The sequence below is a fragment of the Anopheles ziemanni genome, chromosome X, assembly GCF_943734765.1.
Source record: "Anopheles ziemanni chromosome X, idAnoZiCoDA_A2_x.2, whole genome shotgun sequence".
NCBI lineage: Eukaryota > Metazoa > Arthropoda > Insecta > Diptera > Culicidae > Anopheles > Anopheles ziemanni.
Window position 1 is genome coordinate 14593534 of NC_080707.1, and position 16431 is coordinate 14609964.

Genomic DNA, 16431 nt, shown 5'->3' on the forward strand with positions numbered 1-16431 from the left:
TCGTGTTTTTCGGAAGAGAGGAAGGCGCTCAAGGCGGCAAGATAAAGAAGAACTAACAAAACCAACCAACCAGCAGACACACGCAGACAAAGTACACCTTCCAATAGACACACAAACACATATACACACACAAACAAATACTCTTCAACGAAGCCAAACACTCCGTTTCAGCGACGAATTACAATCACACAATCAGATAGAACGTCCTTGCCGGAAGCCAGCAAACCACTTCGAATTCCCATCCGCTGCTTTTGACTTCCGCTGTCGACATTCCACTGTCGACATTCCCTATCCTCCAAACGATAGCCGTTGATTGGCCGTGTTCGGCCTCGGCGGCCCCCTCAGCAATAGCTGCGCAACAGCAACTGCCACAGCGAGCACCACCACTGTACCACTGAGAACAACAACACCACCAGAGGAACTCCCTCTTTAGGACCTCCTCGTTTTTGTGTCCGAGAGCGGGCGGCGTAATGACGATGGAACCGCCGGACGTCGTCCTGTCCCCGGAGCGTCCGGAGCCCAGTGCCAACGCCAGCGCCACCACGACCACGACAGCCCTGCTGCAGCTCCAACATCGACCGCACGCCCAGACCCCGCCGGCCGCGTTCCATCTGGCGGCGGCGGCGGCGGGGGGCGGTCAGGGCGCCGGTGGCCAGGGGGCGGGCGGTAGTCGGACCAGCGTCCTGCAGCCGGCCCAGCTGACCAGCATCGCCGTTCCGACGGCGCTCCTGGCCTCGACCGGCCAGCTGCAGGCCGCCGCTTCCAGCTCCACCTCGCACACTCCGGCGACGCTCGCGCCCTCCAGCGCATCCATGTCGAGCGTCACGCAGCCAACACCACCCATCGAGCGACTATCGCGGCCAATGGCCTTCGATAAGGTAAGGTGGCTCTGCCTATCAGTATTCTAATGATTCGATCCGCCAAGTAATATTTTAAGTTTTGTCGTGGTTCTAACGATATGTTTTACGTGGCACCAGTGGTGCAGCGGTAGCGCGATGAAACACCACGCCACAGGTGTGGGATCGAATCTCGAGACTGACACCCTCTGTCACCGATCTATAATATACCGTCTTTTGGTCTCAGTAACTCTCTTCGGAGAGAGGCCTTGTCTCACGACAACTCACGAGGTTGTTGTGCCTCATAAAAAAACGATAATGTTAGTGTAGCCATCATAGAGTCTCATCTCAAGAGTAAAACTTCTTAAATGCTGTGAAAAAACCTTTATAAAACCGTTTTAACACTCAAATCTAGAGTTGTGTAGTTCGGATTCAGATTCATGAGTTTGAATGATCCTTTGCATCGTTTTAGAGATTCATGAATCTTTTGTTTCATGAAAAGAGTTTGATTGATCCTTTGCATCGTTTTAGAGATTCATGAATGGTCATAGAACAGAAAACAGATGCGCATACACTGGCTAGAGAGACTCCTTTTTTTTGATCGCATGATCCACGCCAATTAAAGAATCATGAAGATTCGTGAAAGATCCTTGAAAGATTCATGAAGATTCATCAACGTTTGAAGACTCGAATATCAAAATCATGAATCAATCTGAACGAATCTCGGCTAAAGATCCATTAGGCACAACTTAGGGTATTTTCAAGATGCTATAACTCTTTCAGTTTTGAGGATATTTCAAATCTGTAAACGGCTGCTTTTAAGAATTTGTTGATCATATTTTAGCGTTTTGTTCTTTTTTAATGCACCTCTCCATCATTCCACTATCTCGGTGTAAAGCGAAAAAGAGTGAATTTGAGTTCTTTTCAACTATTAAATTTACCAAATGTATAATATAAACTAAAACAAGTGTGCTCTAGAGATCAAATACACAAAGCAACATTTCAAAAATAAAGTCGTATTTTTGCGATTACAAATGATGTTGTAAATTGTCCTCACGGATTGAAAGTAACCCCAAATTCAAAATAAAATTTCAATGATGAAATGTAATATTGTTCTTTGAAACATGCTGAAGCGCCACACAAATACGAAAACATTTGTAATGTTGTTTATGAGATTTCATTAATCAATTTGGTTGAATATTCCAAACCAAATCGAATAATTATGTGAGTAAGAATGGATTAACGGATTTGTTCACGATGTTAGGGTTGTTTTCTTCCTAAAAACGAAGATTCAAATTGTTGAACGAGGTGTTCCTTTTATATGATCGTTTCAGTTTATTTTTCGTTCTCTTGCACACCCCTGCTTATCGTGAAAATCTATGCTGAGGTAAAATTATCAGCAGTTGTTAGGTTTCATCTCTTCCACAAGCTGATTTCTCTAATTTACAGGTGATCACAATCCTCTTCTTTGGACGAAGCAAAAAGGATTGCGTTCGAACCCTTTTTCATCCATTTTACCAGCTTTACAAAAAAAGGGTTAAGTGCCAATCGATCCACACGGCGGCAAAAAAGATTTCCCAGTTAAGCTCGTAACGGTTACGCGTGCTATGAATATCCATCAATTTACGGACGTATTGCGCGACGTTGTGGCCCGTGTCCTGTTAAGGACATCGGTTTGGTCAACATGCGTTAGGGAAAAAGGCTGCCGATGCTCGACTCGAAAACTTTTTGCTCGGATCAAATTTTTGTGTGACAAAAATCGAAGCAAAAGAAATCAAATTTCGGTAATTCAAATTCAATTTCAACGTTCTGAATCCTGTATGGAATGAATGCATCTTCGAATGACGGATTCATGAATCTGTACTCTTGCTGGTTTAATTGTTTTTCGGAATTGGTTCTGTGGCCAAATGCAGTTGGAGGTTCGTGATTTTTTGGCGAACCATGAAGGCTTAAATGAATTAATTTCTAGAGATTCCATCGCTCTTCATCAAGTTTTTTTTTAATTTCTAGCAAAACTGGGATTGTCCTTCCATTCATTTGAACGCTTAGTGAACGTCAATCTACTGTTGACAGCTTCATAATTCCGGGGATGCTTGTCAATAATGGCGCAGCAAATGGTGACGAAAACTTCGCTTGCGCGTGCCAAACGACATACCGAGCATTCCGGCCTAATCATCCACATACATCCATACACACACACACACGCCTGGGAGATTGTGATTAATTGGATTTCCAACGGGTTCCATTTACGTGCAAATGTGCATCAATGAAACATGGACGTCGGCCGTCGAAAGCAAGCAGAACGTGTATTTGGTAGTGTGTGAGCAAATCATGGATTGGATTTTCTCCAATTTCTGACGGTTCTAGACATACTTCCAACCTCAACACGCTCTTCTACTCCTACCCACAAACATCGATTGGTATTTGCGTGAATTAAAATGCAAAGATACTGAGTGGTATTTTGTTTTGTCCTATTTTGTTGGATCGCAACTGAACCTGCCTGGAAAAGGTTGTTCTCGAAAGTCGGTGACAATAACATCATCTGCATGATTTAAACATGATTAATTCGATCGATGCAAAGCCAAGCGCCCGCAGGAGGAGTCGATGTGAGGATCTTGAAGGCTTCACTTTATTTCTCCTACATCGGCTGTGAGGCGCCAGTGTGCGTAGAAAGAAAACAATTTGTCAGTCGCCATATTCAGTCCAGCGTCAAGAAGGGAATATGCAAAAGGCAAATCCTGCATTGACACTTCATTATACGTGCATCACATTAATCATGTTTAATGAAGACAAAAGGCAAATGGAGTGTCGTACGGCTAGAACCGTCTCCTAATGCATTAAACAAGCACTCTGATCGGCGTTCGGCGTTGTTTAGACACGCAGAGTCGTGTTGGGATCCCGATTTAATCGCCGTAAATGATAACTTCTACTTCTTTTGTGTTGTGTCTTTCGTCCGTAGATGGAATCGTTGGTGCGAGAGATGCAAGACCCCGAAGCCGGCGTCCCAGTAAGAAGCCAGAAGCTGTTTCTAACATCTATCCCGTCTGCGTTCATGGGTAAGTACCCATGGCAATGGTGGGTTTCATCTGTGTTAATCGTTCCCGCCCTTGTTTGTCTCCCTCGTTAGGGTACGATCTGATCGAGTGGCTGATGGAGCGACTCAGTATCGAGGAGTCGGAGGCCCTGAACATCAGTAACCAGTTGTGCCAGCACGGTTACTTCTTCCCGGTGTCCGACTCGAAGACGCTGATGGTGAAGGACGACTCGTCGCTGTACCGCTTCCAGACGCCGTACTACTGGCCGTGGCAGCAGAAGGCACCCGACCAGATCGAGTACGCCATCTACCTGGCGAAGCGGTCGCTGCGCAACAAGCAGCGGCACGGCCTGGAGGACTACGAGACGGAGGCGCTGGCGAGCCTGCACAAGAACCTGAAGGGCAAGTGGGACTTCATCATGATGCAGGCGGAGGAGCAGGTGCGGCTGGCGAAGGAGCGCAAGAAGGGCGACAAGATCGTCGGGGACTCGCAGGAGCGCGCCTACTGGCGCGTCCACCGGCCACCACCCGGCCAGTTTACGCCGCTAGAGCCCTGCCCCATACCGTCCCGCGACCGGCAGGGCAAGCCGCGCAAGCGCACGGTCGAGGACTGGCAGCGGGAGGTGGACATCCTGAAGGCGTCGCTCGGGCGCAACCGGGTGAAGATGTCGCAGGCGTGCGAGAGCCTCGCGTCGTACTACGAGACGTTCAGTGAGTACGATCCGATGATGCAGCCGCCGCTGCCATCGAACCCGTGGGTCACCGAGGACGTGAGCTTCTGGCAGCTGAACAACCCGGTGGTGGAGGTGCCGACCGAGAAGCGCGTCAAGCGCTGGGGCATCTCCATCGAGGAGGTCGTCTCCGACCCGACCGGCCTGCAGGAGTTCACGCACTACCTGAAGAAGGAGTACTCGCACGAGAACATTCGCTTCTGGATGGCCGTCAACGATCTGAGACGTTCGTCGCACTCGCAGATACCGCGCAAGGTGAAGGAAATCTACGAGTAAGTGTCGACGACGCACCCCAAAACAGTGCCGCTCTATCAGAGTTGGGTAGCTCCGATTTAGATACGTAAATCTGAATTACTCTTTGTAATGAAATGTTTCAATAGGCGGAGGGAACATTTCCAAAGTGTAGGGAATATTTCCAATCGGTAGAGAGAACATTGCTATCATATAGGGGAATGTATCAGATAGCTTCAATGCTGAACCGGTCTCATTTGCGGTTTACTTTCTCCCTAGGGAGTTCCTGGAGCCGGGTGCGCCCTGCGAGATCAACATCGACGGCAAAACCATGGAGAAAGTCCAGCAAGGGCTGAAGAATCCGTCCCGCTTCGCGTTCGATTCGGCCGCGGAACACATCTACATGCTGCTGCTGAAGAAGGACTGCTACCCGCGGTTCGTGCGCTCGGAGCACTACAAGAGCCTGATGGCGAACGCGATCCAGCCGTCGCACAAGAAGCGCTTCTTCGGCTTCGGCGGCGGCGCGAAGAAGAAGGGCTCGACGTCGGCCGCGCCGAACCCGTCGCTGCTGACCCAGCTCTCCACCGGGCAGGGCGCGGGCGGCAACGTCAACAGCCTGTCCAAGCGGCGCGGTAGCGACCGCAGCCTGTCCGGTTCGGCGCACGAGCTGGCCATCTCCGGCGTGAAGGACTGTACCAAAGTGCCACATTCTCACAGCCAAAGCAACCTGAGCGACATTCCGTACAGGTGAGGGGAGGCGCGGGCCCTTGCCACGGGGAAGGGGGTTTGTCTGCTGCTCCACTCGACACACAAACACATACACGCGTACTCTTAAGCTCTGGCGGAAAAGGGGTCCACCATTGGAACCGGAAGTTCACCTCAACCCCTTACGGACATACACCATCCATAACGTACACTCTTTTCTCTTTCTCTCTTTCTCGCTCTCTTTTTCTCTGATGTTTGATTTCTTGTACACGGGTGTTCCACGCGTTTGTGTGTGTGTGTGTGTGTCTGATTGAATGTGTGCGTGTGTGTTTGCGTGAATGGTTCCTCACAGCGTATCGATCTACCGTGGTGATATGCCATCCGGGGTGTACGAGGGTACCTGCGCACCCGTCAGAGGCTGCGAGCGTGGCAGGAAACAGTAAGGAAAACCACATACACTCCCCCTCCAAACATTCACACACACACACTCACTTCTCTCCTGTTCGGTATCTGTATCTCTATCCCCAAGTCTCCTCTCCTATCCGGCTAGGGTCAAGACTTCTCTCAATCTCCTATACTCAATTCCTTACTGCTGTGAGCGAATCCTCTTGAAAAAACAGCAAACCTAAGCTTTGATATGAGTTCGACTCCATGCGCTTCAGACGAACGCATCTCGCGATCGTTTTCCATCGTCTCTGTATCCGCTTTTCCAACACTTTTGCCACCTTTGTACTGTGCCTTTCCTCACCCTGTTCTTCTGTGGTGTTTGCTGCTTTCGTTAGTATTATGCTTAGTCTACCGAGAAGCTCCCCCGTTAATCCCTACTCAACAATACCAGCTTTCTGTTGACACATTGACTCATCAATCAAAACAAGATCGGATAGAGTAACTTTGTAAGCTTCTACTACTCCCGGGGGAAGCCACTTACTTTCTTCTAGAACTAAATGTGTGTCAACTTCAAGCTCCACGTTAGGATGGTTTTGTTGTTTGTTGTGTCGTTCCTGTTTTCCTCTACTGTGATGCACCGTTACTGTTTGACAGCCCAGCAATGAAACAAGAAAACATCAACGGCGCAAACGGAACTACTTTGTAAATACATTTCTCTACTCATCTATCGACGATGTGTACGTTCTATCTTCACCTCATGGCTATCAAACAAAAACAAAACTAACAGAACATAGACTAAAGCTCTCGAAAAGAGAGACACCCTTTGGAATGAAATATAACTTGAATCTGCAGCGAATAACAACCTATCGGTTTGGATTTAGAGTTCTGAACCCGTTACTTTTCGGTAAACTCATCTATTCCAGTTCGGTTAGTTTTCTATGTTCGGTGTAAATATGTGTTGTACATATCGGAGACCGCGTTTCGTGACCCTTTCCACCTTCATTTCTCTGTTGGTCTCCCAAGTCAAAGTCGGTCATTGTGGATATCCTGGTACATGCGTGTTCATCCCACAAAGTAACGTGCGCACTCTTTACCATATGCTTTTTGTTACATACTGCTTCTTCTACCGCTCATCGAAGTACCCTACCAATCCAACGTATGTCGAGCGTTTGGTTTTTGTGTTGGTTTTTAAGTTATTTCCCCCGTCCTTCAATCCAAAAGCATCTCCTAGTCAGGTCCCATCAAGGGTTTGTACCTTCCGGCTTTGTTTGAGGATAATCCACATTTGTTTGATTTGTTTCTGAAGTTAGCAACGCAAAACCAACCCGACACTTAGTACATCACTGGTCATAACTGAATGTTTCCGTTACTCCTGTGAACTTGGTGTGCCCTCTTAGTATGTTCAAAGGTTCAAGCATCTGGATGTCCTCTAGTCTACCACACATTGTACTGGCTATCCTGGCTCCCTCAACCACCATCTCTCTATCTTTGTCCCTCTGTATCTTTCTCGGTGTGTGCGTGTGTGTGTGTGTGTGTGACTCTCTCTTTCTCTGTCTCAGCGTAGTTAAGCGATGTTTCGTTCCGTGTGGGTTGATGTAATGGTGTCTCCTCCTCAGTTAGTTACGTTGTGAAAAGTAATTGTGTTTCTTCTGCCACGGTGGCGAGCGATCTTTTCAACTTCCTTTCGACTCTCACTGTTCTCTATCTCTCTTTCTCTCTATCTCTCTTCCTGTGTGTGTTTCTATCTTTCTCTCTCTCCTCCTACTCGTTCCGGTAACTCCAGGGAGGTGGGTAAAGCCCTCGGAACGACCTTAGAGGTAACACTGGAGGGTGCCGTGTCGGGCGGTGGGACCGCCTGCTCGGTGTGTCCGTGGGAGACGGTGGTCCCGGACAAGCCCGGCACGGAGTCGTCCGTGTCGGTGTCCGTGTGCCCGTGGGACGACAGCGACATCAAACCGCCGGCGAAGACCGAGTAAGCAGTGGCTGGAAGAATGGTGGACGCGGCAGTCCGGATGAGAGCATTCGCACACTAACTGTGAGTTTTTGTTTGTCACTTTTTGTCCCTCTGATTGTTAAGCGCCAGCAACAGCAGCAGCAGCAAGTTGAAGCAGTTCAGTGAATCCACGCACGGCGCGACGGAAATCACGGAGGTGTCCGAGCGGATGAAGCGGTCGTGTGGACTGCGCCAAAACACGCTGGACAGCGACTTCCACAGCACCAAGCGGCTGGCTCCGGTGGTCACCGAGCAACGGAGGGCTTCCATGACGATGGCTCCGAGGTGCGATATCCTCCAGGTAGCTCGTGTGTGTACTCTCTCTCTAATCGTTACCTCTTTCGCTCCATTCCGCAGACTATCCGATCTGCAGTTCTGCCTGCGAGCCAACTCGGCGGGCGACGGCGCGACACCACCGGATACTGCCGGGCCACACCTGTCGTCGTCGTCGTCCGTGCGCGTATCGCAGGGATCGCTGTCGACGAGCTTCGAGGAGAAGGAGGAAGGATCCGAGCCTGCCGGGGGTCTGGTGCCGCCCTGCCCGGAGGCCACCATCGCTGAGGAGTGCCTCGGTGCGCCCGGAATGGTCGACGCACCAGGCGATCCGGCAAGCGAACGCCATCCGGAGCGGTACCGGCAGGCCTCGGAGGAGGAAGATTGGAAGCCGGTGGCGCTGGGAGGTGGGGGAAATCGCGACCAGGACCGCCCCCAGCGCGCACGGCCCCGAGCGTCTCAGCTCGCTACTGCATCGTCTATACAGAATACTACTATTACTACTACTACTACAACTACTACTACTACTATTACTTCTGCTAATAATACTACCGCTACTACTACTACCACTATTGAGCCTACTACCGCTTCTAGTTGTACCCATAATAGCCATAGTCTGTCGTACAGCGGTGGGGAAGATGGAGGCACCGCACAGGTGGCTGCATGTTCCGCCACCCACACAACCATGACGCCGAGCGGTTCCGGTGCGCCGGCCTCCGTAGCGGTTGTCGCGAGGCGCCCGCAGTACGACTCCGGATCGGCCGGCGGAACGCCGAGAATCAGTGTGATCTACGCCAACTCGCTCGAGCGCGACGAACCGAACGCTCCGGAGCCGGAGGAGTGGGAAGTGCGGGAGGGGCAGCAGACCGAGCCCGGGACGGCGGCCAGCGTAGCCACGCAAACGATGGACGTCGGGTCGGTCGGCGGCGGGCAGGCAGACATGTCGCCGCTCAACGAGGTGGAGGACGATCACTTCTTCTCGGAGTCGCTCCGGCCGCAGGAACCGTGCGAGTACGATCTCATCAGCGGCGATGGGCTGCTGCCGGGGTGTGTTGCGCCAGCACCAACACCGGCCCCGTCCATTGCACCGCTGGCCGAGGTCGAGATGGATCCGCCGGACGACGAGCCGGAGGATGGCGAGGAAGAGGTACCACCGCCGGAGCAGGAGGAGTCGACCGAGGTGCGCAAACCACAGCCGGCGGTGGAGGAGCAGCGGGAAGGGGAGGCGGAGGAGCATAGGCATGACCGGCCGTCGGATGCGGGGGAGCCGCCCGCCCTCGCCACTACCTCCTGCACGGCGGTCGTCTACATCGACGATCCGTTTCGGCGCCGGAAGCGCAAGGAGCGCACCAAGGATCGCCCGTCCGAGCTAGAACTGATACGCGCCCAGAAGAGCGAGGAGGAGAACAGCGAACGGAAGGGCGGTAACGCCGTCTGTCCCTGGGATGACGAGTAAGTGTGACACCTACGTGCTGATCCAATCACTCTACACGATTCAATCCGCTCCGATTGCTCCGAGTCACGCTTGGCGCGAGTAGTGTTTAGTCAACTTCTCCTGAATCCTGTCCTATACTTTAGAGCGTTAAAGCTGTTCGGCATCTGAATACATTTAGGCCTAGCTTTAGCTTAACACAGAAACATTTCGTATCTTATTTGAATGTAATGTTGTTCAAAACACAATAAGCCAAAATGTTGACAAACATTTTATATCCTGGTTGTCTTCAGAGATCTGATTTCCATCAGAATAATTATTCAGCTCGTCACATTGCATTTGATTTACACTCAAGATTTCTATCCCTCGATATTTATGACATATGACTGGAATCGCACGTACCTCAATATCTGTTCTTTCTCCCCGCGACAGAGACGAATCGGCTGCGGACGATGCACCGTACGTCAAGACGTACTCCACGCTCGGCTACCTGTAGGGCCTCCATTGGAGCCCCCGGGGAAGGCCCGACGGGAGGATCCAGCCGCGCAGCAACCATATCCAGATGTCACCCCGGAGTTCGTCAAGGAACAACGCTTTCGAGACACAACAGCAGCGGCAACGGGAAACGTGGCACGTTGTCACCACGCGGTGGACTGAGCCAAACTCACCGCAGGGCAGCGTCGTCGAGCCCTTGGTCGTATTCTGCTGCACCGTTGTGCCCTCAAAGAGGTGTTTCTGTAAAACTGGCGACAAGCGGTGGCTCTGCAGAACGCTCGTTCGGGAGATCCTTCTCAGTGGGGGGAGAAAGATGATTGCACTTCACTATTTAGGTTCACTTGTGTTGGTTTAATCGGTTGTCTTACAATTGGTTAAGGTCTTGTTTATCATTTTCTGAGCTTTTAGTACACAGCTTAAACGTAACTGATTCCCATCGGTCACGTCATTCGTGAACTCTTGTCTGCTTGATGGTGAGCCCCATGAAAAGGACGATTGTTTGCGGATGGCAACGATGGTTGGGATGAGAGCGAGGAGTTGGCCCGTAGGTTATGACAATGTTTGTGCGTGTGGCTGGCCTTACGTCTGAAGCGAGGCGAAGCGTATCGATTCCTGAGAGCCAGCAGAAATGGCGACGCGCGAGGACGGTCACGACAGACGGCACCACTGCTGGGAAACGAACGTCGATGCATACAAACCGTGTTGCCGAACGGGGAAGGAGGGAAGGTTAGGGAGAGGTGTAGGTCTGCCCTCTCCGCCTGGACTCTACAGACGGCCTGCTAGACCTTTGGAGCGTCGAGCCCATACACCATCAATGGCCGTTCTGTTGCGGGAGAAGATCACCCATCCACAGCTCAGGTCTGGAAGATTGGCGGAACCAACCTCCCGATACCGTTCTGAACTCCTCCAAGCTCAGAGCCCCAGGGGTTTTGGGGCTTGACAGCTGGAGCCGTGAGGCAGCCGGTGTCCGGAACCGAACACGGTTGGCCAGTCTTGTGTGGACTGTCCACGCCAGCGGGCCATTTCGATCGGCGGTGGAAAGCACTCGCGGGGCTGTTTGTGACAGTTGACAACACTGATCCTTAGTGGAGTGTGTGACTGACACCAGTATCAGTAGCACCAGGCAAGGCAGCAGCAGCAGCAGCAATAACCCTACCAAACAGTAACATCAGTCTTCCGAGCCGGGTGGTCGGTCGCTAGGTCGAAAAGGTAGGGGAAAGGGTGTCAGAACGTACGAAACGACACCGGCCACCCCGCGCCCGTGCCATTCCCCCACCCAACGCGGTCGGTTTGGCAGGAGTGCAATAAATTCTATATCTCAAAACGTAGTGAGCTCAGCAACTAAAAGGCAATTCTTCGAAACCAATCTCAAGGAGGCATACACACGTAGATGTTAGGGAATAGGAGACATGTTCGACGCTGTAGTCACCTTGGTTAGCGTCCTATCCTGGACAGTGTTTTGTGTGTGCGTGCGCGCAAGTCCGGCGAGAAGTATGGCGGCTCGTCAAAGGATGGATACTTGACTAAGGGAAAGTTGACAGCTGTCGAGTTTGACAGGCAATGTCAACCGCGGGGAGTGACAAGTGCAAGCGAAAGAGGAGAACGTGCGCCCGTCAGCAGTCATGCCTGCGCTACAGCAGAACAGTGTAACTCTACCAACATCAAGCTCCCACCCACACACACGCACACAGCAGTAAAAAACGTCAAAATTCGTGGTCGAGAGGTGTATTGTTTGCCGACGGGCGCCATGGAGAGGATCCTCGAAAGCAGGAAGGAAAGAAGGCATTGCGGGCACGATTCTGTTTGCAGTTAGCTGTTCTTTTCCCAAAAACCAAAACACTAGCCAAGTAAGCGAAAACCCGCAACGCAATAAATGTCGAATATCGAATGCACCGAACACTACCAGCGCTAGGCTAAAACGTAAATCCAAACACCTGAACAATCGTTGACAAACGTTCGCTTGGTACCTGTAGGAGTATGTAGCTGTACATATAGGCAGTAGGGTTGAACTACTTTTGGGCAAACGGTTGGCAAAAACGACCCCAATGTACATATAGCTAACTGAAGAGCCCTCTAAAGCAGCTTCCAACATACGGTGATACACACACACACACGGTCGGCTTAATGCAGACCCCTCTCGACCTCTCCAGCTTCTTTTTGACGGCTCGGGGAAACCCATTGAGTCGCTAACGAGGAAGGAGTAGGAACTCAAAATATAACAAACAAACACATAAACTACTTGCATAAAGTAATAAGTAAATTAATCCAGCATAGGCTTAGTATTAAACATAAAGGTATGTGACTAGAGACATGCGCAGACTCGTGTTCAGCCTATTAGAGCCGATCGCGCACTTCTACTACTGTCTCCCCCAACCCCGACACCATCTTCCACTCGTCTCCTCTAGCATATCAATATAATCACAACCACTACAAATTCGAAGTTAGCATTAGAGTAAAGAAACACAGGATTCCTTCGAATACCTGGTGTTATTTCCCCACTTAAAACCGATCCTCTCCCTCCCCTTTATCACCCTTTTAACTTCATTGTTCTTATCCCTACTTTAACACAACGTTGTAACGCACACACTTACTCGTAGGTTGTAAGCTAGGTACCTTAATATTACCGGATGCCTCATGAAATAACCGAAATGCAATAGCGACCGGGGTCGAGGGGTCGGGTGAAACTATCTCAAGTACATAAGCTTATACGAGGTAAATAGCTAAGTCCAGCAGTCAGCAAGCATTAGTACAGTTAGTGTATGATGTTATCAAGTTATAAAGATTTTAGGCAAAATTAAGAATAATAATCATAAAACTTCCCACAAACGCACGCACACTTCAAAAGCAAATGCAAAGTAAAAGCGAATACGAGGCAATGTAATACAATCACTTTAGCGGTCCGCCTAGTTAACGTAGTAGTTTAGGGATCCCTGAAGGGATCTTATACGATATATACTTAGATTAGGTGCTACTGAGATCTCAGGGTCGTTTAGCCTGGATTAGCCGCGCGAGTCGGAAGAGGGGGTGGAATCGATGTTGCGCCTGCTTTGGGCACCCAAGATCCAACGCCGCCGCACGCCAAACTGAGCCCCATGGCCGAGGGCGAAGAACACTTCCTCCAGCCGGGTGTAAGATGTTTAATTTACCGTGGTATACGTTTTTAAAATGGCGGAACGGTCTTCGGGATGTTTCGATTCCGTAGAAGACCTACATCTGCGCTATTTGTTCTTCACTTATATTATGTTTTTCGTTCAGTTGTCAGACACCTTCAGAATACCTACTTTCCTCGGAGGAACCCTAGCGAGCGTCAGAAAGAAACGCTCGTAACGTCGCCAGTAATCGGTTTGCCGCTCACATTGAATGGTCAGAGCATGGTAAACCATCGGAATCAACGCAGAAAGACCCAACTTCGGGGTAAGTGACACTGGAAAGCTGGTGATTGAGCTGCAGGTGGTGCGCTCACATACTCAGAAGTGGCCAGCTTCCGCCACGTGGAGAATCTCAAGCAACAGAGAACGTCTGGGATGATAATAAACCCAGACGAATTACTTGGATAAGCAGGAAACGAAAAAAAAGGTTACAGTCCGAACAGGGCGGCAAGGACGGGAAAGAAAAGAAAACCAAAACACACCACATATATTAATGTAAATGGTCGTTGTTTTAGATATAGAACTTAATGCCGCCAAGAAAGCAAGAAACGCAGCAGCGCAAGAGAGGATGAAATGAATACCTAGTAGAGAATACTGTTTTCTAAACTCCCCTGATAGCAAAACTCTTTGCAGCCAATCATGCACGGTCTGATGGCCAGAATACTGCGCAATGCTAAGTGGCGCTTCTATGCCGATAATAATGCTAACAAACGAATAATTATAATATTGAAGAGTTAAGAAAACAAAACAACCAAAACAAACAAAACAACACAATAGCAACAGCGATCGGAGCACGATCAGGACTTAAAAATAGAAACAATACCACGCGTACAATAGATCACCGATGATGGCTCAACTGGCACTGCTTGAGGGTGGAACAAACTTAGAATGTTTAAGGGAAGTGAAAGAAGGTAGATTTATTTGCCAAAAAAACATTTCTACTAATCTGTTATTCAGTTTGGCAGCTCCGTATGTGTTATCTTGTAGTTGTACGGAGCGATTTTCCTTTCGTTTATGGCAGTTTAGTTTAGAATTTTCACTTCGCAAATTCAACTGTAAGTTCATTGGTTCGACCATTCTCTCTACACTAAGTATCTTAAGTCAACCTGAAAACCTACCATAAACGCAACCTACCCAATCAGCTTTGGATATTCACGCTGATAAAAACGATTAATTCCGCACAAGAAAAAAAGAAAATATAATAAACCTTCCATGTAACCGAATATAACTAGAAGAAAGTGGAAGCGAGAAAACAAATACAAAATGTACCGATCATGACAAATTCTCCCCACGGTAGAAGAAAACAATCGCACACACAATCAGTTTGACAGATAAATTAATCCTGCTTATCTAAAGATCCGATGCGCATTTTATTCCGTACAGAAGTTTCGTTACGAAGCGTGGAAAGTTGTTTTAGGAAAGTAGAATGAAAGAGAGAGGCAGAGGAGATGAAAAGCGTCTTAGCTGTGTATGTCCTTACGCTCTCCAGCTGAGCCAGATTTGTGCATTCGAAACGCTTTTACCATACGCACAATGGAGGGACACTGTGAATTTATAACGGCAAACTAACGAACACACACACACACACACACAGAACATACGCAGCCTAGATATAACAAACCCTTGCAGAGCTAGCCCATAAGCATGGCGAAAGCTATATTGTTCTGTTATAAGTAAATGAAAATATTTATAAATATATGAAAAGCGATGAAGAAAGTAACAAATAAACGAAAAAAGAAAACAAGACACGAAGTACTCAGCTGAATGATAAGAAATGAACTGGAAGGAAAGCCAGGGTTGGGTCCCGCCAAGCAGCATAATGTTTTTCGTTACAGTATCAAATAAGTAGAAAAACAGAATACAAATAAACACAAAGACAAGAAGGAAATAAAAAGGATACATTGTCGAGAAGTAAATCATCAACAATAGTGACGAAACGTGTAAAACCGAAAAAATGAGGAATAGTAAACAAACAAAAAACACACGAAGAAAGTAAAATTAGCCACCGGATAGGATGTTACTAATTGATACACTTACAGACAAGCATACTCAGTTAATCTTTGAAAGTAAAACAAACGAAGAAAATAATAGCAAATAATAGCGGAATGATAACATTTCACACCAAACAGGTGACCGAGCCTTCTCCCCCGCACTCCCGCCCCATGTCATATGTTTCTGAAGTAGCAGACAAACAACTCACAGCTTCCCTGTTAAGACAAGACACCCACCTGTTTGAACTACACAAAAAAGAAACACTTCCATGCGACAGCAAGTAAAGTGGTAACTGAAGGGAAAACCATGTTCAACGCCTTGTCCCCAATTCTTTACCATTTGTGTTTTCTTCTGCAACGTCCGTCTTGTCCCTCTATGAAACACCATGGGGGAGGGGAGAGGGTGTCGGTCGCGACGACGGGTGGATCGATTTGAAACTTTTCATGTCTAGCTGACAGTTCGTATTCGTAAAAGAGTATTAGTAAACTTAGAGAAACATGTGGGACACGTGAGGCGATGACCGGTAGAGCAGAAGCTGCATGCCTAATTGTCAAAGAGGAGGTCATAGGGGTACGCTCGGGTGGACCATGTGATTGCGATTGTATTTTGTGGCTGCATGTGTGCGAACTGAAGACGGTAAAGGGCGGAAAATGGCCAGAGAGCTCGGTGTTGGTGGGCGATGTGATTAGAATTAATGGATTGTTTTGGAAAATGTATCTTTCGATCATGGCGAGAAGGAGTAAGTGGTAGGCGATTGGTAGGGGGAGAATATTGACAAAACGAGGGTATAGGGCAGGCAGCAGGAGGCGGAAAAAGTTTTAATAGTGAGAAACAAAAAACCGAAGAAACCTACCCGCTAGGAATCAAATATATAAATTAATGAAAAGCATAAAGATATATATTAAAGAAATAATAATGTATGTACATATATACAATTTAAAAGAAGAAAAAGAAGAAAAAAGCTATAGAAGAAAGCGACATGAAAGACAGTCACACTTAAAAATGAGAACACAGAAGACAAGGCGTACAGTCTCCCGTGGGTCTTTTTCCAGAGCATCAAGCGATTGTTTCAACACTAACTAAGCCTCACCACTTGGTCACAGTACGGAATAGGTTTAATCTTTCTCTTTCTGATTGATATTCGCAAAAGTTTCCCTATCTTTTGAAGATTAA

The 16431-nt window shown here is 48.6% G+C and overlaps 1 protein-coding gene across 1 annotated transcript; it reads left to right on the top strand.

Annotated features, from left to right (window-relative positions):
- Positions 1 to 470: 470 nt before the first annotated feature.
- Positions 471 to 10118, top strand: LOC131291128 (uncharacterized). The gene is given in 10 exon segments (XM_058320320.1): positions 471 to 878; positions 3796 to 3898; positions 3901 to 4873; positions 5112 to 5579; positions 5890 to 5976; positions 7708 to 7896; positions 8017 to 8202; positions 8275 to 9371; positions 9486 to 9642; positions 10055 to 10118. Coding segments are annotated over 10 exon segments (3732 nt in total).
- The last annotated feature ends 6313 nt before the right edge of the window (positions 10119 to 16431 follow it).